The sequence below is a fragment of the Abrus precatorius genome, unplaced genomic scaffold (assembly GCF_003935025.1).
Source record: "Abrus precatorius isolate BTA unplaced genomic scaffold, Abrus_2018 Scaffold2, whole genome shotgun sequence".
Taxonomy (NCBI): Eukaryota; Viridiplantae; Streptophyta; class Magnoliopsida; order Fabales; family Fabaceae; genus Abrus; species Abrus precatorius.
In genome coordinates, this window is record NW_020874362.1 from 22,395,713 (window position 1) to 22,418,528 (window position 22,816).

At 30.0% G+C, this 22,816-nt stretch overlaps 1 protein-coding gene and 1 non-coding gene across 2 annotated transcripts; one reads left to right on the plus strand and one right to left on the minus strand.

Annotated features, from left to right (window-relative positions):
- The first annotated feature begins 295 nt into the window (after positions 1 to 295).
- Positions 296 to 402, plus strand: LOC113860381. Its single transcript, XR_003503834.1, has one exon. It is a non-coding gene; the product is annotated as a small nucleolar RNA R71 (small nucleolar RNA).
- Positions 403 to 4,622: 4,220 nt separating this feature from the next.
- On the minus strand, positions 4,623 to 7,697 carry LOC113858928 (transcription factor BHLH089-like). Its single transcript, XM_027491730.1, has 6 exons — positions 7,206 to 7,697; positions 6,481 to 6,678; positions 6,128 to 6,193; positions 5,779 to 5,847; positions 5,601 to 5,672; positions 4,623 to 5,168 (listed from the first exon to the last, which is right to left on the minus strand). The coding sequence occupies exons 1-6, from the start codon at positions 7,548 to 7,550 to the stop codon at positions 5,043 to 5,045; spliced, it is 876 nt and encodes a 291-aa protein (XP_027347531.1). The 5' UTR covers positions 7,551 to 7,697; the 3' UTR covers positions 4,623 to 5,042.
- Between the last annotated feature and the right edge of the window lie 15,119 nt (positions 7,698 to 22,816).

Here is a 22,816-nt window from a genome sequence, read left to right on the forward strand (position 1 = left end):
TACAGACTGGTCTTTGACCTTCATTAAAGATTCTAGTTGCTTTGCAAGGGCTGCCATTTGATTAATTAGTGGATTATTGCTCTCTACTTAGTGGACTGAGGCAGTCTCTTTCCTCTTGATGTCGTAAGAGTCAGCAGCGTGCCACTGAAAGCTAGAAGATGTCATCTCATCTATGAGCTTGTATGCATCATCTGGATCTTTTCTTATGAGGGACCCTCCTGCTGCGGCATCAATTGTAGCCCTAGTGGTGATTGATAGGCCACTGTAAAAGATTTGCACATGTCTCCACGTTGAAAAATCATGATGAGGACATCTCCTCAAAAGCTCTCCAAATCGCTCTCATGCCTCGAATAAGGATTCTGTTTCATGTTGGTTGAAGCAACATATGTCCGTCATAAGCTTAGAGGACCTTGATGGGGGAAAGTACTTTCCCAAGAATTGTTGAGTGAGATCCTCCCAAGTTGTGATGGAATTGGCTAGGAGTGAGGTGAACCAAGCATTCACCTTTTCAGATACCGAGAATGGGAAAAGACGAAATCGAATAGCATCGTTGGAGACTCCATTGTACTTGATGGTATCCTTCAATCGGAGAAACTTTGTCAGATGAAGATTGGGGTCTTCATTAGTCATGCCTCCAAACTGTATCGAGTTCTAGACCATGGTTATGAGTGCTGGTTTCAATTCAAAATTGTTTGCCTCCACATTTGGTGCCATAATGCTTCCAAGAGTGTCTCTACCAGTAGGTGTCATGTAATCTTAAATTGATCTCATTCCCTCTGCCATTCTTTGCTCTCTCACTTCTTTTCTTTGTCTACGTGTTGTTCTTTCAATCTCTGGATCAAATAAATAAGCTGTAGAGCACTTAGAACGAGTGAGCATACATTAAAAGAAATTGTGAAATTAAAAAAAATTAAATAAAATAAATACGAAAATTATAAAAAAAATTAATAATAAACAAAATAAAATAAAATAAAACACAAATTGCTTAAATCAATTAAATTTGAGATTTTCTTAATATTGAAAAAGCAATATCCAGCAACGGCACCAAAAACTTGTTCGGAAGGCAAGTGTACCCATCGAGAAGTAATAAAGGGTTCTTAAATTAAGTTCCCGAAATATCGTCCCACAAGGATTGTTTTTCAATTATTAAGAATTTCCTAATTCAATTGTTTAAGCTTCAAAGATACGAGATTAATTAAAAACAAGAATTTATAAAATCAATTATAAAACTAAGAGCAAGAAATACAATGCACGTCTTGGTTAAACTTATCAGAGAGGAACCTAGGGCATATGAGTTTTCTCATTCAATCCTTTATGTTATTTTTCTATTTAACTCTAAATTCGATTTCCTTATGATTACCAATCATTCATACAAATACTATTAATACCCAATGGTCATGCAATATTAATATTCTTTTCTCTAAATTAACATCCCCAATGGTCATGCAAGACATCAATTTAAGAAAGCTTAAGGAACCTATGAACTTGTTAATTTAATAAGGATTAGAAGAGAAAGATTGGTTTGGTCCACCTAATCCTTTGTCTCATTTTACCCTATAGATCTATTAATTAACCGAGGTACGATCGCCTGACGATATAATTAATTAGGATTAAGAAAGAAGCGCAATAGGATAAAAGCTAATCACATAGCGGAAATCAAATTCAGATTCAAACATCAAAATTCCATAAATTCATAAATAATAGTTCTCATAGCCCTAGCTATGGACTTAGTTACTCATGCTAAAGAAAATAACTAAAACAATCATGAACAAAGCCATAAAGAAAAGAAATAGAAAACTAGAGTGTGAGATGTGTTTCCGGTCTTCAAGTACGATCGCTCGAAGCTCCAAGTCTCCCCAAGCATGTGCCAAGAATCCCGTGCAAGAGAGACGAGATGACAGATGTATTCCAAAGCAAAGCCAAGATGTCAAAAAAACGGTCCTCAATGGTGCTTCAGGTCTTCCCTTTAATAGGATTTGAAAATCCTAAAAACTCTTCATAATTGGGCTTCTCACAGATGAGCACGACCGTGCATGAGCTCGAAGTACTCCCGTGCTTTATTGAATGGGTCTGGGCGTGCTGACTGCTGCAAAGCTGTAATCTTCTATTAATTTGGACCCAAAATGCGCCCAAAATATACTTGCGGCCTTTTTATATCAAACTGCGTAATTAACAACTAAATTAATGTAAAACTCAATTCAAATAAATGTCAAATATGAATAAATGGGTTATAAAAGAGGGTCTAATTATAGACTTAACAGTTAGGCTTTGATTAAATAGGTCTAGCCTACTTAAAAATTTTGAAGCTTTAATCTGGTTTATTATTTTTCATATGTTTTTTATTAAACTTAAGTTTACTTTTGTAAAAGTCTGCTTTGACCTATTAACCTTTTTAATGGTTTATTTTGTATTGAGACATTTAAATGAATAAATTATTTTATTATTTTTAATTGAAGAAGATATTTTGTTAATCTGAAAATTAAAAAAGAAAAAGAAAAAATAATTAAAAAAGAGTTGCATATAATATAAACAAGTATGTAAAAAAATAATGGATTAGATGAACCAATGAGAGATGTAATCGAAACAATAAATTAACAATATATGTAAATATAGATCAAGCAATAGTAATACAAAAGACTCCAACAAAGCAGGACTTTCTCTTATAAGGTATGTAATAGATACTCTTTAACTCCATTGAAAAAGATTAAAGTTTCTAATTTGAAATTCTATTCATTTTAAAATTTATTTTATTTAATATAATATTATATTATTATTTTTATAAAAAATTTATTTAATATATTATTATAAATTTTATGTATTTTAAATAGGTTATTTTAAAAGATCTTATAAGTTTTTTTTAAGCTCAAGCTTAACTTAATTAATTAATTAAGTATATAAAATGATTTAAATTAAATCTATTATTTAAATAGATTAAGTCGGATTAGACTTTTAAAAAAGTTAGATCGTAAATCCCTTGTAAGATAATTTAACCAATTTTAATCTGTATGCTCAAACAAATCATTAAAATAAGAACTGCCAAGGGTGAAATTTCATGTTTTCCTTCTGTTCGGTCAACCAATTTAAAAAAAATACTTGAAATATTTAAAAAAAGTGGTGTTTCAATTAGACATGACTCAATTCCCTTCCACTCGGGTTTTTAGTGTTTCACTTTACTTTCAGTGTTTGAGAAATTTTGTTTTAATTAGTTTTACACATATAAAATCTTTACTGTCTATACACATATAAAATACATCATGAGGACTAAAAAAATATATACGAAGAAACCTCATTTTTTTGCGAAGAAACACATGTATACATTATAATAAAATAAGAAGTATGTTAGTTCTATCAAGTATCAAAGAAATATAAAATGACAATGTCGAGACCTATCATCATATTTAAGTTGTATTCCAACAAAATTCAATCTATCTTAAGATTTCTACATGTTATAACATCACAATTTAGCAACTTTGTAATCCTAACATGAGATTCTTAATATTATAACATAATATATAACAAATTAACATGAAGAAATCGTAGGGTCTGTAAGTTAAAAGAGAAAAGTTAAACTTTAAATCAGATTCAAAGAAGAAAAGTGAAAAAAAAAATGTAACTTAACATGATTCAGTTGGAAAAGAGAATATAGGCATATATTTAGTTTGGAATGTAATGAAACTATTTCTAAATTAATTTTAGTCATCTAAATTTTTAATGCAGTTTAAATGAATATTGGATTGGGCTCATAAAACTAGTTATATTGACCAACCGTACTTGTGAATGTATACACGAGTGATGAATTTTGAAAATTTAATTCTTTGTTTAAATAACATAGTTTTCCATCCTTATTTTGTATTTGAAAGAAAGTCTAATAATATTATTTTTATTACATTATCATGCAAATCCTTTAGTTAGCATTACTTTTGTCATGTCAACATGTTGAATTCTCACTTTTAGTTTCATTCAAATAATATTCTCTTACCCGTCACTTTCTTTGTATTTGAAACAAGGCAACTTAACTTTCTTTCCATCATTCATTACTTCTTTTTACTTGAGACAATGAAGTAACATTGAAGTTTTTTACTTTTCCATAAAATTGGCACATAGATCTTACCTTGTATCACTACTAATATTTCTTATATAAAATTTAGTTAAGATTCTTTAAAATTAGATTAATTTCCTATATTAGTGATGGTGCAAATGCATATATAAAATCGCAGTGAAGCAAAAAGTGGAAAACAGAAACCATTTTTTCTTTTTCTAAAACCAATAATTCTCCTTTAATTCTTTTAGAACCGTGAGTCCGATTCATTTAATTGCGTTCATCTGAATTATCAACTTGGTGATTCTATTCAATTATAACATGATGATTCTTTCCAGTTTTGACGTTGACTATTTCAACAATATTATCAAATTCTTTCAGTTGTGTTCATCTAACAATGACGGAATATGATAGTTGAAAAAGTTGACCCCAAAACTAGAATGAGCCACTTTATTTATAAGTCAGATGAATGCCACAGAAGAAATAAGATAAGTTAGTGGATATTGGATAATTAACGCCACAATTAGATAGAACCACGGTTGATAAGTTCGTTGTAGGACTAAACAGCCAAACAAAAAATTAACAAAATTATATTAAGTTCATTTATTCAACATTGCTTAACAAACAAAGATCACTATTGGGACTATTAGTATTGCACAATAAGTAAGCATTATGTATTCAGGACAAGCAGCATTATTTTACAGGAAAAATGATCTTTTAAAGGGTTATGTTGATCACCAGAATACAAAGCCTAAAAGTCCACTATACTACATATTGAGTAATGAATTCATTTTCCAACACACCAACATATGGAGATGCTTAAATAGAAACTGAAGCAGTCCTGTGAATAACAGTAACAGCTCCATGCCTCGTGTAGAAAATGGGAATGAAGTGTCCATTGGATTCAATTCCCAGTGTATATCACTTGTGTCTTCTGGAAGCCACTGAAGAATGGGATATCGCCTGTTTATGTATTTATTACCAGGTAAAGGGATATCATAGACTACGTTGTTCTTTCAAAACCACCTCCTACCTGCATATGTAACCACTCTGGTGAAGAACCTCTGCTATACTCTCTTGGCACTTGCGTACCGAACGTTATAGCTGGATCAAATGTTTGCTGACCAAACTGAAAGGTCACAAAACAAAAGAAGTATATTTCCTGTTAGACTCAAGACTTTTCAACATAGTTCTAAACCTGAACTCCACCATTCATTTTGATTTCAGTGTTATTCTGACACACTTCCTAATTCTTAACCTTTATCAACAGGAAAATTCCTTACAACCAAATAAATTCCTTCCCGTTCTACTGAAATAATTAGCTCTCAAAAAGCACCAGGAGGCATTTAATTCGCTTGAAAAATTAAGCAACTGGAGAATCCATTGATGATAAATAAATTTGCAAATAAAACAATAACAGACATCCATGAATTGAAACATTAACCACTGGAAGAATTATATTCATGCCTTATCAAAAGGAAGGATTCAACATAAAGGAGATAAAAACCAGATTTCAACTTAATTAGAGATTCAATATGAAAACCAAGGTTTTAAGACTTACATCTTTAGAAGCAAATGCTTCAAGGCCAGAGTTCAGTCTTGAATTCACCGCTTCAAGCTTCATTGATAAAAACTGTGACATCCAGTAACATTACAGTGCCCAAAATCATTCTCAACACATAAATTTATGAGGAATTATAATTATGCAGAAATACCAAAATCAGAAAAGGTATCGATACCTCAACTTGGCGCTGAAGAGATTGGATATAGTTAATTATCTCATCAAGGACCAATGCTTTCCCAATAACCTGAATAAAAGAAAGTATTTCTATTAACAATTTCCTTTAAAACAAGGATAATAATTACACCTACGTATGTTTTTCATGCAGCTTATTTTAAAGAAATAATCACTTACTTTTCCAACTTCCAGAGGAAGCTTTCAAAAAATTAGCGATTATTTCTCTTAATAATCATTTCCAAACATGCACTAAGTAACATTTTTCCCCTCTGTTCCCTTCTTTTATCTTTATTTTCTAGTTGTGTTCATATGAGAGCAGGAACAAAACTAAACAGGTAGTAAAACAATACCTTATTACAACCAGGGACCAAATCCTGAAGAATTTTCATTCTCTCACTAATCTTTTCCCTTCTAGCCTGTCCAGTGTCCGCCAACATTCCAATTAGAAAACATAGTCAACAACCTTAATTGCAAATTGCAACAGCTCCACAAATTCAATTTAGAAAAAAAGAGGACATAAAATTGCTAAATGAAATCAAATTATCATATTCTCATTATAAAGATTTTTGTCTAGTGAAAAAGATAATTATGCTCCATAGGTGAGGTGAGGCACCAGACTCTCGACTCAAGGACAGTAAGAAATAGACATTAACAATTAGACAGGGAAAAAAGAACACAGATAAAACAATGACAACAAAATTACTCGTTCTGCAAGACTGTGGCTATCAGTAGCTTGACCCCTTCTGGCTCGGACGTGAATGTAATCTTGTTTAGGAGGTTCAGGAGGTGGCTTAGTGCTTTGCTCCGCAGGCTTTCCTGAACTGGCTTCTCCTTCCACTTTACCATCCCCACCCTCATTCCTGTTCCCTGTTGCTTTAACCCGTTTTCCATCACCCTCATTCTGCCCAAAATCCAAACAACTCTTTCAGTTAATCACACCATCCATTCAAATAACCGCAAATAAATAAACATTTGTAGCTTAAAATTTTGTAAGCCCTTAAAACAACTTGGTTGAGATAAGCATAAATAGTATATTTTTATTAAGACATTTATTATATTGTTATATTTTTTAATTAACTTTACTATTTTAACCTGCTCAAAACTATTTCAAAGGCTGCAAAAGGTTAATAACAACAATTTCCTTTAGTTATAATAGGATAATTTTGTGAAAAATATATTTATTACATTAAACATACAGAAAAATAATAAATACTTTTTTAAATAAAATTCTGCATTTGGTAATTGCTTAAACTCGATTCTCAAGGCTTAAGTTAAGCATTTTCTATAGTAGAAATCCATAAACGTAACTTGATATAGGATTAATTCTACCTACACAAACAGTGATAGTGTTTTTGAAATTAATATATTTTTCAAATGAGTTCCAGATATTAATCGAATGCACACGAGATATAAGCGAATATAGTGTACCACGGCATTGCCACCGCCATTGCTGGTGGACACGCCCTTTGCAGAATCATCCTCCGAGTCACGCCTCTTTCTACTACTGGCTCCAGGCCCAGGCCCAGGCCCATGGTTAGCCGCTCTCTGGTCAGCCCCGGTGGGTCCAGTAGCCGAAACGTCCCGGTTTGGACCGGTGGTGAAATCCCCAAACTGCCCCAACGCGTGTCCGAACTGTGGCCTCCTGAGTCCCAATCCTCCGCCGCCATTCATAGCCTGAGGAAACTGCCAGATCTCCGCTAAGCTATACGGCACCGTATTGCCACTCCCATCATTCGCAAAGGAACCTTCATTCATCATCGCACCCGGATCCATCAAATCACAATCGGGTAACCCGAATCCTAACCCGAACCCCAAACTCAGCTCTGCATTCACTAACGAAATAACCAAAGCACAAGAGAGAGAGAGAGAGAGAGAGAGAGAGAGAGAGAGAGGCGTTAGCTTTGCAGGTGCGTGATTTCCTTGGACAGTGGAGAATGGTGCGCGCTGCGTGTTTATATCTCTCTCTCTTCACTCATACTGTTCCACGGACACTCACCTCGGGAGCAGCGTACGAAGTCGTTTCCACTGAGGTTTTCTCGCTCCTTCCCTGCCCTACGATCGAACTACCATGTCTCCTCCCCTTGGAGATCTTAACCGTTGATTTGTTACAGCTAATAGCATGCTGCCACGTAGGAAGGGTTTTAATGTGCTCGGGATCTGAGACTCGTAACAGGTGCGGTTTGGTTACGAAAAGGTTTTGGAATAATTAATCATTGTTTTGATTTGGATATGAGTGTGTGAGAGTGAGAGTGAGAGTGAGAGGGGTCAATTTGTGGTAAAGTTTCTAATAATGATGGTTATGGATTTTTTATTAAGAATAATAAGGATAATTATGTGTTCCCTTTATTTATTTATTTATTTATTTATATATTGTGCGTTTGGGGGGCGTCAAAGAATAATACGAACATGAGAAATTTGGATGCATATTTAGAAGGCCCACAAGCTAACTGTTTCGGCATGGAGCTAGGTTTGATGTTGACACTAAACTCGTCCCGTTACACTGGTCCGTTTTAATTTTTGGGTTTATCTGATTTAATTATTTTATTTTTTACGTGTGTCGTACCATGATGTCCTCCCTTTGTTGCTTAATAATGCAATGCAAGGTCCCATTTCATAACTGTCAAAGAAAGTGAAATACGTGAAGAAATTAAAGCAAAAAGTGGTGCCCTATTAATGGCATGGTTTATAAGAAGAATTAGATTTAAGGGAAGAGACTTAGCTGTGGTGTTACACGTTTTGGAGTTAAATAATGTTCAATTCTACGTTATCAGATAATTTTATATTGCAGTTTGAAGCTATTGTGGGTAGCAAGATTGGGAACAAGTAAGCGCGTCTAGTTGAGGGTTGAGGAGTGGAGGAATGGCCCAATTAGACATGAGCACGTGATGATGAGCATTTCATAAGATTAATACAATATTATTCAATTGTTATCACCTAAAAATACAATTTTATTCAATGGACTCAGTCTTGGTTTACTCTGCTCCAAAATCACAACATTATGTGGTTTCATTGCTCTTAAATTTGGTAGAGGGAGCCATAAAAGGAAGAGTCAAGGGACTTGTATTGCATTGGGGAAGAGCAACAACTGTTAAAGGTGGTTGCACTTGGTTTTAAGCTATACAGAGTATAATTGTGAAATAGTTACATCTTTTGGAGTACTAATAAATATACAAGGGAGTTTAAAAATTAATTAATAATTTAAAATGGAGGAAGCGAGTATTAAATAAACTCAAGTGTACTGCAATAATTATTTTTGTAGATATATTCTTATTTTGTTAGATTCTGGTACTGTTCCTACAAATAATTTGAATCAAAATTTCTTGATTTGATCAATAAAATCACGAGAGATGCTTTTGGTAAGACTCTTAGGAATGCTGAATTTTTTTCAAAATGATGTAAATATTTTTTTTTTTAATAATTACTGTTGGTCTAAGAAAATTTATATACAATTAATTTATGATTTTCTTTTATAGTATGAATTTTATTTCTTAACATGATGACTGTGTATTCACTTATTTTACTTTTTGTCTCCATAACTTATACCCATTATATTGTGAACTTATTCACTCACGACAGATTGATTTTAATCATATTTTATTTGTTAAAAATATTGGTCCCTCAGACGAGTAAAATATATGAATCAATGCCTTAATAAATAAAATTATATAAACTAATAAAACCTAATAGAAAAATTAATAAATAACTATTTTGGGATAAGTTCTATAGAAATTATTGCCACAATATCATTCAAAATATATACTGATCTATAAAAATATTATATGATGATAAGAACCGCCACACATACAAAATTTATCAGAATAAAAAAATTTTAAAATGGTGTGAAACATAACAGAAATTATCAACTAAATATGATAAAACTAGAATTGAAAACATAGACACCTTTTTCTGTCTTAGATACGCATATCTATTAATCTGTTTATATATATATAATAAGTGACATAAATTTAGAGAGTAAAATCATCAACGATCGATTATAAAATTTGAAAAATCACATGATCAATTTTAAAAAATTATATGACATATATTAATCATTTATAATGAAAGTTAATTATCAAATTTTACTTCTCTCACGTTGGTATGGTAAAGACTCTTTCACTAAAAACGAATTGAGAATTTTAATATTGTTACAGGTGTTTTTTATTTTATTTTGTGATTTTATTCCGAGTAAAACACTCTTGAATGTTTACAAAGTTTTTTTCTTCATCAATTCAACCAGGACATGGAATATTTTAAGAGTATTTTATTTTATTGCAACCAGTCTATAGATAAAATAAAGCCAGGAAATGGACTTTTTAGGATATATTTTTATTGCAATAAGTCTTTAGACAAAATAAAAAAGAGATTTTTTTTAACAAATATCTTTATATAAACCATAATCAATAAAAAAAATATAATGGAGATATTAACCCAGATCCACACACAGAGTCTGTTATATTAAATACTTAATGCTAACATAAAAGCTAAAATAACCGATAGAACATACTTTTAATTAACCATACTTTCTTCAAATTTTTTTAGAAACTAAAATTATAATGGCCATCCCTAAAATATCCGTAGATCAAAATATAAAGTAATACTCGTGGAAAGTATGCATGTGTAGCACTTAATAAAGCGTGAGTTGCACACAAAGGATTTTTCCTCACAATATTAACTAGCCAAGTTTATAACTTTTTGTAATGTAGTTGGAGTTTATACTTAATATGTATGATTGTTTGCATATATTAGTCATTACTAACTTTATACTTAATTAAAAAAATTTATCAGCAAATATAAATTCGCACTTTCACCACAATAATTTTCTAAAATATTTGTTATCAAAGAAATTTATTCCTCAAAAACTTGTAATATATCATCACATTTTTATGAAAGATAAAAGAATAAATTCATTTTTTAATCTTTGTCCGATTAATGTAATGATATATAAAAGTAGTTAAAATTAAAATTAATTTGGTAGTAATAGGGTGATATATAAAGGAGGAATTGGAGGATTAATTTCAGAAACAAATGTCTACATCATAGATTTGAAGTGATGCTTTCAATATAACTATCGTCCTCACAAACTTTTGCATGCCTTTATAAACTATTTCTCTAGCTAGAAACAAAAAATATAAGTATTAAGAGAATTATTGCATAGTTTCTCATGCACAATTTTCACGTGCTATTAAGTTCATCAACAGAGAGAAAGGCATTTGGCAGCTAGCAGTAAAAGAAAATTTAAAAAATAAAACATTTTCTCAAAAAAGGAAAAGAAATGGCTTTATCAAAAGAAGGAGAAATACCTAGCTTATATATTTATACCAACAATGAAAAAGACTAAGCATACTAGTCACTACGACTCAAGCAGCATCTGGCTATATATCTAACCCTTCTCTCGTACTTCTCCTATGCTCATCCTATTTACACGTTTTTAATCTATTTTCATTTGGACTTGTTTTAATTTTGTGTTACTCTTTCAGATTGATCCAATTGGGCACGCAGTTTTGGATGCTACCATACTTTCTTTCCACTTCTTTTTCACTTTTGTGTTGTGTGTTAGTTTGCACCATTGAGGCTGACCCAATATGGTCCCTATAGTTATTGCCAAAGTACCATTTTATCAAAGTGACATTGATTCATTCACAGGTCACGCAAAACAATTTGCCATATCCGATATCAATTTCGGTTAGACATAGATAATAGCCAGAAAGTTATCTTCTTCCTTTCCTTTAGATAACACTTGACATATCCTACTCGTGCACTCAACAAGTTTCGGCACATGTTGGTGATGATCCATTGTTCATTATTGCAATATCTATTCCACGATTTGTCAAATCCAATGGCTACCCATTACACAAAGGGATCTAATGGCAAACATTTTCAGCACGTTTAACTATTGCTTATGTGTTTTTCCAAAACAGCATGTGCAAAGTACACAACTTGTGTGTGGGGAAATTCACATTTAACACTGGGGAATTATCACTATGTAACACCCCATGTGCTAAATTACTTGAAATGGCAATGCCTCACTCACCATCGACTTTGTTTCTTATCACAGTTTTGTGTCATTTTACACCACAAATTTTCCCACCCTTGAGCTTGGAAAAAGATGTTCTGTGCTAGCTGCCTTTAGCATTTATTCTGATAAAAGATTCTAATATATCCGATATATAGTTAAGACGCGTCACCAATCAAAAGTACCTCGAACAATTCATAGCTGGGTACCGTCTATACTGAGCTCTCACTGGAAGTTTCTCTGAAATGATCAAGCAAATGTGTGAATCAACGTACAAATACATAACATGCACTATGGAAACCATAAATCGCAGTAGCTTTTTTTATATTGTTTTTCAGCTTCGCTTCCTTTTTTGGTTTAAATACTATTTTAGTCCTATACTCGTTTTTCGATTTGATTTTTGTTAAAACAAAAGTTTATAAGTAAGTCCTGAACATTTTTGTGTTATTCCTAAACAAGTTTATCAACGGTACTTTTAATGTTCATATAACAGTGATATTCCGTATTTTGACATTTGTAATTTTGATCTTACACGTAATTCTTTTTTAGTTCTTCGTTATAATCCTTATACATAAATCGAAAAATATGTTATGCATTGGAATTCAAATAAAACAGTAGGTGTTATTTAGAGAGGATAGATAAAACTTACTCTTAAAACAAGTTCAAAGAGGTTGTAATTATGAAAATTCTTACATGAAGTTAGGATTTGAGAGTTTCATAACAAATATTTTAGAGTTATTCCATTGTTCATAATAAAACTTATATGCAGTATTTTAAATATTTTTGGTAATTTTCTTCAATTAAAATTAGAGACTTATCTTTAAGATTAATATCATCCTTTAATATTAACTTTTACCGTGTTGGTTATTTAAATAAAATTTCAATTTTAATTAGAAGGTAACACTTAAAAAACAATATTGAAATTGTTAATAAAATGAACAATTCACTGTGATTATACTTAGCAGTGTCAGCAAATTTAATTATAAGTTTTAGCCTATAAGAAGAAGGAACATAAATTAATAGAGAGGTTATCACTACTCTCTCAATTTTATATATAGTTATTTTTATTAGAATTTAGAACAAATAAAAGTAAAATATTTTTTACTTAAATTTTAAACACCATGTTTTATAATAATTTTCTCTCGGTTTTCATTCGATTGAAAAGGAATTCGACTTGAGTCGTGAGTGAGTTTATCACTGAAAATTTTTTGTATACACAAAAATTCCAGTTTGAAACTTTCTTTAAGTAATATCAAGCCACTTGTCACTTAAACCAACTTCCGTTGATATTTTTTATAATAATTTTTATAACCACGTTAAATTACAATGATATTATTTAAAAGCATTAAATAATATTTTATAGTTTATCATTAATCACTATAATATTTTTTTTAAACTTGTATTTAATGGTAATTTTTTATACATCTATATATGATTTCTTTTTAACACTATAATATATTATTTTAAAATTATTTGTTCACTTAGAGATTTATTTACAAATTTTTTTATAAGGACCAAATAAAAATAAATATATTTTATGTATGAATTAAAATATTTAAACTATTTTTTTAAATAAACTTCTAAACTAATTTTTGAAATAATAAGTACTATTTTCAAATTCTTAGAATTGTTTTGCTTTTTTATGAAGTAATAAATATGAATAAAAAAAATTTACATTGAGTATAAATTGAGTAACATATAAGTATAAACGACTCTTAATCTTAATATCTTAAGATTTTGGATATGTGAATGGTGGTATCTAGTACGCTTATATGATTTTATGCTTTATCTCTTCATACATTTTAAGGCTTTGTTTTTAAACTTAAAAGGAAAAAAAAAATGACGGTAAGCCATGATATCCAGTACAATTATGTGATTTTTGCTTTCAGGTTTGAAAGCCATGAAAAATTAAACTTTTTCCTTATTAGATATTAAACACCTTCTTCTCCCAAATGTAAATTTAAAAAAAATGCAAAAAGGGATGGTTTAGAGGACATTTAAAAATTTTAAAATTTTTTATTTTAAAAAAAATAAAAATTAGGTGTAATTCTTTATATGCTTTTTACTTATCAAAATTGAAATTATACTTCAATAATATATGATAACATTAAATACAAATTGTTTGTAAAAATAAAACTCTAATTTTAACCGATAAAAAATATTAATATCACCTAAATAATAAGATATAAATTCTGTTCTTTTAAAAACTATTAAATAAAGAAAGGTCATTTAATTGTTTTTCTTCCCTTTCTCTTATCTCTTATATTTAACTTATTGCAAACAAAGCTTCACACTATTGAAAAAAAACCTTTGATCTCTTTGACGGGTCAAAATTGGGAGAGCAATTATTCCTACAACTTTCTCTACCAAAAAATAAGACTAATAAAAAATTAATTAAGAGTATTTACAATAATTAACGGTTATATTCTCAAATTAAATACAAAGATTGGGTGCACTTTTTTTTATGAATTAATGGTGTTATTGCTAGGTTAATGTATAACAAGTAGACCTAAAAGTTTAAGGAGTCTGATCTTATCAAATCTACCAACCTCCTAATGGCTGTGTTCTAAAATTAAATTACTTTGTAAAATTCAAGGAGAAAAAAAGGTGTGATCACTACCAGATAATTTATTTTCTCTTTTGCAGTAAGCAATTGAGATTCTATGATTGATAGAAAGGGAAGTGATATATATAATAAGAGTGAAAATGTTGTGCACTTTCTAAGTACTGTTAGGCAGGACTGATATATATTATTATCAATGACATTTAGGTACTTGAAAGGAAACTGGTGAACTGCCATCTGCCACTTCTCGTCTTCAATGATAATGAACAAAGTCTTCTAAGCTTTGAGTTAGCTGGCAGCTGTCCTACAAACTAAACTTGTCGAGGACACCCAGCCAATAGTCAAAAAGGGTGTCTTGTATGTCCTAATTACATGGTCCTCGTCGGTGATAGGTTTAGCTTAAACTATATATAGACATTGGAATATAAAAAATATTGTTACATAATCCATTATTATTTCTACAATTGTGCGCATGTTTTCAAGCTATATATGATCTTTCGAGTTATATTGAGGCTTGTATGTAGTTTGGGTCGATATCGTTGTCCTATTAGTTGTTTTAATTTTGTCAATTTGATATATGGTTATTTTTGCTAGAATTTAGAACAAAGTTAATAATAATGCGGTTTCATTTTTTACTAAGACAATGTGACATTTTAAATTTGAATGGTGAGTGTGGCACTATGCTGTAGTATTTGGATTGAATTTATTTTTTTTATTTTGATTATACAGAAACTCTTCAACAGTGTTATGTGCTATTTACGTAGTGATGGATATTGAACCAAATCACATAGTAACAAATTAGATGTAACAAACAAATAAAGAGGTTTAAATGAGTAGGTAGAATAACATTTCTGACAAATTTATGAGTTAAAGTGATGCTAATTTCATGTACTTTTTTTTCTCTGAGAAATTACGATATAATTGCGTATACATTATCTTTACGGCGGTGTAAAGATCAAAATTTGATGCGATGAGTCGGGAGTTCAGATACTTATAAGGAATAAATTCTTTTTGTTTAGCTGATAAAAGAGAAGGTGCAACAATAATTATTCATTAAAGTTACGATTGCACAGAGGAGCTCATCTCTAGTATGATTTAACACAATCGTATAATAACGATCGAGGGAAACATTACTATAGAGGACCTAAATCCTTTTACGATTAACTAGATAAGGGAATGGACTTCTATTGTTATATATTGAAGTCCTCAATTATTAAATAAGATATACTTTCACGTAAGAAATGTTGAATAGTTTATAATAAGGTCCACATGACTACATTATAAACAATTTATAGTATAAATAGAACACAAAGCATATGTTTTAAAGATTGTCTTTTTCGATCGAATTGATATAAATTTAGAATAAAATAATTTTCTTGAAAATACGGTTCTAAACTGGTTATCAAAATTCAAAACAAAGTATGCCCTTCAATTGGTAAATTTTTCTCAAACGGTTAATTATCATAATAAAGTCAAGATTAATTTTTCAATACAATATTTTTCCTATCTAATTCATTGACACATCGACCATTCTATAGCAATTTGTCATTCACCATTTTCAAATTAGTAAATTAATGATATCACATAAGAGATAGAAAAAGGCTAATAATATAACGATTTCATGCCAACTGAATTAAGCTTGATGTTAAAAGAACCAACTATAATAAGAACCAATAATTTTGACAAAGCAAGAGAGACTAACTGAGTTGTCCATAAACTCAAAGTTGGGTAGGTAATTATATGCAAAATATAAGTGAATGAAATATACAAAGATAGATAGATAGATAGATAGATAATGATATTTCCTATCTGTAGAAGAAGTATGTAGTGGAATTTAGTTATGATTTGAGGACACAAGGCAGTAATAATAGGGAGTGAGTGCCAGCTGCAACCCAATGATGGTGGAAGGGATGACCCAAACCTATCTCTGTAGGTAGCTTAGACCAGTTTTGGCGTGCTTTCAAATGGTCTTATTACTCAGACACTGAGACGACTTTTTGTCTAACACCTGCCCCATCCTCTCCCATATGGACCCCAATCCAAATTATTTATTATGTATAGTCTTATAAGGTTTTGTCAATCCTTTTCTGGAATCTTCACTATGGTTTTGCTTTAAACGCCACAAAACTGCCAACGCAGATCACCTAAAAGAGGAACAAATACAATGCAAAAGATAGTTTAATTTGATGGATATCTAATCGTCGACTAATTATAGAAATGGATTACATGCTATTAACTATGAAAAGATACGCAATTTGGAACCATGGTATCGTTTTAATTGCCAACACAGATCAGCTTCAAGAGGAACATATACAATTCAACAGGCAGTTTAATTTGATGGATATCTAATCATGGACTAATTATATTGATTACATGCTATTAACTATGAAAGTATTTGCAATTTCTAACTATGATTTTTTATATTTTATAATCTGTACTGTATTTTATAAATAGTTATAGCATTAAATAAATTAATATATCAGTTTATATAAATCATGAGTTACAATTCCGTTAACACATCTGACAATAAATAAAAATTTTAAAAAGTTAATGATTTTAAGAGAATTATTATTTCTTATAATCAAGATAAAAGATATTAGTAATTATTTTTTTTATAAAAATATATTATAAGAAAAATAATTGTTGACAATTAAAAATTGTGGTCCAACATAAGCAGAAAAAAAAGGGAGATATAAATTTTCACAAGAGGTAAATCTTTAGACCTTTTATTTGGGGACCTGTTTCAATTATTAGCAAGCTGCAGCCATGATTTTTGCCTTTACAATATGTTCAGAAAGTAGATATTCTTCAAATGTTTCCTGTTGCAAACTTCAAATGCCTAACACGACAAGGTTGCAGAAGTTGCTGTCTTTGCCAATTAAATATGAGACTAATCTTGTCCCAATAAACAACCCTAGAAGCATGAGAGCTACAAATTAAAATTAACACTGTTAATGTTCAATGGAGTAGAACAACAAAAAAAGAGTTTAACGGCTTGCATTGAGAGAAAAACTAATCTTAACAAAGGATTTTTCAAAATATTCGTGGAATGTAGTTGAGTTAAAATTCAATAGGGAAAGTTTATCTGTTTTTTATAGTTTTATCACTCGAACCTGAATAAGGTAAATCAAACAAAAACCAAAACAAAAGAAAAAATGTAGCTGTTTACAGACTAACAGCTTGGCGTACTTGGCTACTATTGTATCAAGAATAAGAGACTCATCAATGGTTTTGTGATTGAACCTCGATGCATTTACTACAATAAATAATTCTTGCTTTGAAAAATTAAGTTTTAACATGATTTATGGCTTAGAAATCGTAAACTTTAGCTAGAATTTTAAACAAAATTACTCTAAATCAACTAAATAAAAATCAATGTTTTAATTTGTGATTGCGGTTGCAATTGCATTTATTTCACGATTTTCAATATTATATAAAATTACAAGTGCAAACAATGCAACTACAATTACAGTCGCAATCCGGTTGCAGTAATCCTAAAATCCTTTATATTGGAGTCACAATTACAATTGTGGACTACAAGTTAAAACAGTGGTAAAAATTAGGCACGTGTGACCATGTTGCATATGAAACTATTTCAACTATCCTTTGTGAACTACTCAGCAGAAGAACAATTAGCTTTGCATATAGAAAAACCATCATTTGAAAGAAAAAGAAAAAAATGTTTTTAATTTGAACTGATACTAAGAAAAAGTACGTCTTCTTTATAAAAGAAATAGAATGTGAATCAGATGAGGTTATCTGCTTATCTCTGCATCTCTAAAAATATAGGAAAATTGCATTTATTTTGTCATTATGTAGAAGTATTTACACTTCTGTATGTTCAAAGTCTTATGTTTTAGGAAAAACTAACACACTGTTGGCGATTAATTTGGTTTTCTTGAATTTGGTCACGTCAAAATTAAAGGATAAGACCAAATCTCAAACTCTTGCTTTTTATTCATCGAGTATTATGTCAAACCAATTAATTGTTTGTATTTTACCTAAGGGGGACATAACTTGGGATTGTCATGGGTTCTTTGTTATTTCATATAAGGTTTTTTATGTCCATGCATGAACACTAAATTCCTCGTTTTATTGTTTGGATCATTTTATTCTGTATTTATAATAATTTCTCTTACAAAAAATATATATTATCAAAGTGTGTGCGCGTGTGTTGCATCAAATCGGTGTCACCTTGAAAAGGAATTTGCCTAGCCACTGCCTCTTTATTGATTTTAATGAAACTATTATATATGTAAAGATGATTAAAGACACATATATATCCTCAAGTTAAACTTTATTCATCATAAGCATCAAAAGCACATCAATTTCATACATGACGAGGGGAATACCATAAGTAGAAGTACTAGCTAAACAATTGGAATAAATTTTTTAATAAGTATTTATAAGAAAAAAAATAATTTATTTTTATAAATCAAATTAACATATATTTTAAATTTTGAAAAAGTAAATGAATTTTTTTAAAAAGTAGAGAAATATTAGTTGATTTTAACTTATAAATAATTTGATTTATTTTACATCTTTATTTTTTGTCTCTAATAAATACTTATTAAAAAGATTATCTAAATTGGACAAAATTATCAACAGCCTTGATACAATGTAATTTTTAACTTTTTTCTATTATTCGTTGTATCAATGTAATTTTATATAGGACTTGTGCTTAGAAGATTTTTTTTTATATATATATGAAATGGAGGGCTAGAAGCCTTAAGAAAAAAAACTAAAAACCACGAGAGAAAACTACAACCGACTTGTCCGCAAACAACTGGATTTTAACTCACTCCGGAAGATGCATGAATATGATCAAGCCTTCAGACAAGAAAAGCCCGTATTTTGCAAAACTATCAGCTACTTGGTTAGCCTCGCGAAGAATATGACAACATTCTAAACTTTGCAGTCCACTTGCTGCCCTAACAATTTGATTCACTAAGGAATAACAAGGGTGTGCCTTAGGACAACCTTCATTTAAATATTTAACGGCGATTGTCGAATCTGATTCGATTAAAAAGTCTTCATCCATGTTCCTCTCTTTGATAATACGTAATCCATGATAGATGGCCCATAGCTCGGCTGGAATGACTGAGCAAGACCCAATCATTCCTGAGAAGCCAAATATAATATTTCCATCCCAATCCCGTAATACTCCTCCACAAGCCGCTTGTGCAACATCATCTACTGCTCCATCACAATTAAGTATTAGAGACTGAATCCAACCAATATGTTGACAGGTTTCTTGCCTTACCTTAGTTTGGTTACCTTCTATGATAGACCCTCTTCTAATTTCATTAACACGTCCAATCACTTCATAGGCAACTTGGTAAGCAAGAGTTCCCACCTGGTTAAATAATACCATATTTCGCGTTTTCCATAATGAGTCAAGGCCTATTGCAAAGGTTGTGGCCCATCCATTTATTGGCGAGCTCAGGTTGAAGAGAACCCATTCCTGCATCTGTGAGCTAAAAAAATCTTGATCCTTTATTTCTGCATTAAGGCAACGGCGATTTTGCAAAGCTGCAGTAAAACATGGATGACATTTTTCACATTTTTCTAAACACATGGGACAACCAGCATCTGTGCTTAGAAGATTGTTTGTATGTTATATTATTTAAAAATTTTGACAATGGATGGTATTTTTTATTATGTAATATATATATTAAGGAAAAGATGTTATGGTTTGGAGGAACTTCCAACTCATTTATTTTTAACGTGCTCAGTTTCATCTCAAATCTGGTACTTTACTGCGCGTTGGCTTGGATTCTCAGGTTTTGCCTTCAGATTTATCGACTCACTTGCTTTATTGGGTTGGTATTGGCTATAGTAAAAGAGAAGGAATATGCTTATTAATTATTTGGGTAAGTACAGTGTGGTCTTTGTGGTTGCATAGAAATAGAATTATATTTTCCAATGGTGTTTTGGATGAGAGGGAAGTCCTAGATTCTATTATTCTGAGATCCTGGAAATGGTTATCACTTGTTAGTAAGGGAGAATCTATTATGTTAGCTGATTGGTATTTGAACCCACGAAATTGCATCTGTCTTAATTTTGCATAAGTATATTTTTGCTTTTTATTTTTCTGAGTAAGTAATTTTTTGTGTATATGGGTTTTGAGTTCCCCTTGAACTCTTTTTAATAAGATTTGTTTTGCCTATCAAAAAAAAAAATATTAAGGAAAGGATTTTCTTACACCGGTGTAAATATAAAAACTCTTATACTCTTTCATTTAACTTGCATCTAAGTCTTTTTAATAAGATTTGTTTTGCCTATCAAAAAAAAAATATTAAAGAAAGGATTTTCTTACACCGGTGTAAATATAAGTGAAGTAATAAACTATAATGTAAGTTAAATAAAAGATTTATATTGAATATAAAAGTTTTTAAACTTACATTAATATAAAAAAAATTCTGTTATATATATTAAAATTAGATCATGAAATCTCATATTTAAGGACTTCTAGTTTTTTTTTTTCGGTCCATACAACATTTTAATTCTGATATGGTGATGTATAAGGACTTCTGTTTTTTATTTTTACTTTTTTGGTCTAATAAGGACTTTTGTGACTTTACATAGCTGGGGTTTTTGGCCCACTTTTCAAACAAAAATATATGATGAACGTTGATTTGGGTTATAGATAATTTGGAAGATGTATTCGGACCCTTTTAAAGGAGGCACTCTCTTGAAACTGTCTAACTCCAGCACAAATTTTGTCCCTCGTGTGCGAGTGATGTACTTTGTGTACATGCTTCTTTTAAGATAAATTTGTCTTTAAAGTGACTAAATATTTCACTGAAATTAACGTGTATTATAACTTTTAACTTATTAAAATTTTAAATACAATATAATTTTATTCACTTAAAAATAAACATCTTATAAAATAAACAATTTTACATATCTGGGTTTTATAAGTTGACATTTTTTTATTTTATTTTCTTCTGTTGTTGAATAATGGTGTCAGAAAATACTGTGCGATCGTGGCAGAATAGCGAGTAAAGAAAATATGACACATCGAGTCAAATAAATCAGTGCACTAACTTTGCAACTTCAGGTACAGACATTTAAGATCAACTTTAATTTGGCATAATCATGACCAGCAAGTAATGATGAGAGTTGGCCTGATATAAATTGAATAAGAAACCCAGAATTGAATGTGGATTCAGTGCATAGAGTCATAGACTAGAAGACTTCAATGAAAGTTATCGCGTTTAGGTGGAACTTGGGAGTTCGAATTGAGTTCTAAAAGCATTTACAATGGTAGCATGCAGTTTCATAGTTTACTGAAGGTGTAGGGCCACAGCTTGGGCATGTGCTGTCATGGTCAAGTGTTTGCTGATTTTGTTGAATTTAATAGGATATGTCTAATATATCTTTGAAAAAAGAAGGCCTTTATATTGTATGATAAAAAATATGTAAGTTTAAACATGTGATTGATCTTATTTATAGTATATTTTATAATAATTTTTTTTATTAAAATTTAATTCTGAAATATTAAGAAATTAGAATTTAATTTTTACTATCAAGTCATTTATGTTAAATGTTCGGTTGAATAACGAATAGTAAACACATATTATATAATTTTTTAAATTTTTATTATTTAAAATTAATATTTATAAATAAGTTTATGAATATATTTTATATATTTATAAATAAGTTTCTTCTATTATCTCATTCACTCTGTTATTCACCTCTTCTTCCAATTTCAGGAAAAATGCTTAAAAAAATTTGGTAGTTCAATAAAATCAAGTCATTTCTAAAAAAAGAGAATTTATTTCAAGTCTTTGCACATTCTTTAATGATAATTATCCTTTCTTTAGAGATAGTATGAAAGTATTTATTAGATGAACTTAATTTAATCTCTAAAATATTATGTGAGAGGAAGACTATTCTCTTCCTCAAAATGCGAACGATATCTTAAAGGTAGAAGAATAATGGACAACAAATAGTGTTCCAAATAATAAAATAATGTAAAGGATAAAAACTTTATCCAATGTTTATTATCCACAATTAAATACAACAAAGTCTTTAGTTGTAAAATAGCAATAAAAAAAATGTAAAATACTGTGGCATTAACTCATGAAGAATAATAAACCAACAAAGACAAACATACTTGTTCATCAATATGAATAACTACTTTTTATAAACTTAATATTATTATTGATGTTAGGAGAGTTTCATATTTGGTATTATAATTTTTATTTTTATTTTTGGTTTATTTCTTTGTTTTCTTCTACCAAAAAAAATATAGTAAGAATAATAAAATGTTGCAATTAATATTTAAATTATAGAAAATTTTTATAAATTTTATTTATTTTAATAATAATTTTTAAATCAACAGTTGAATTAATAAATTTAAAAGTTTTGTTAACCTAAGTTTTTAGGACTAAGTTTAAGCATCTACAAATAATAAATTTTTATTAAAAAGAGAAATATTTATTATATTTTTATAAC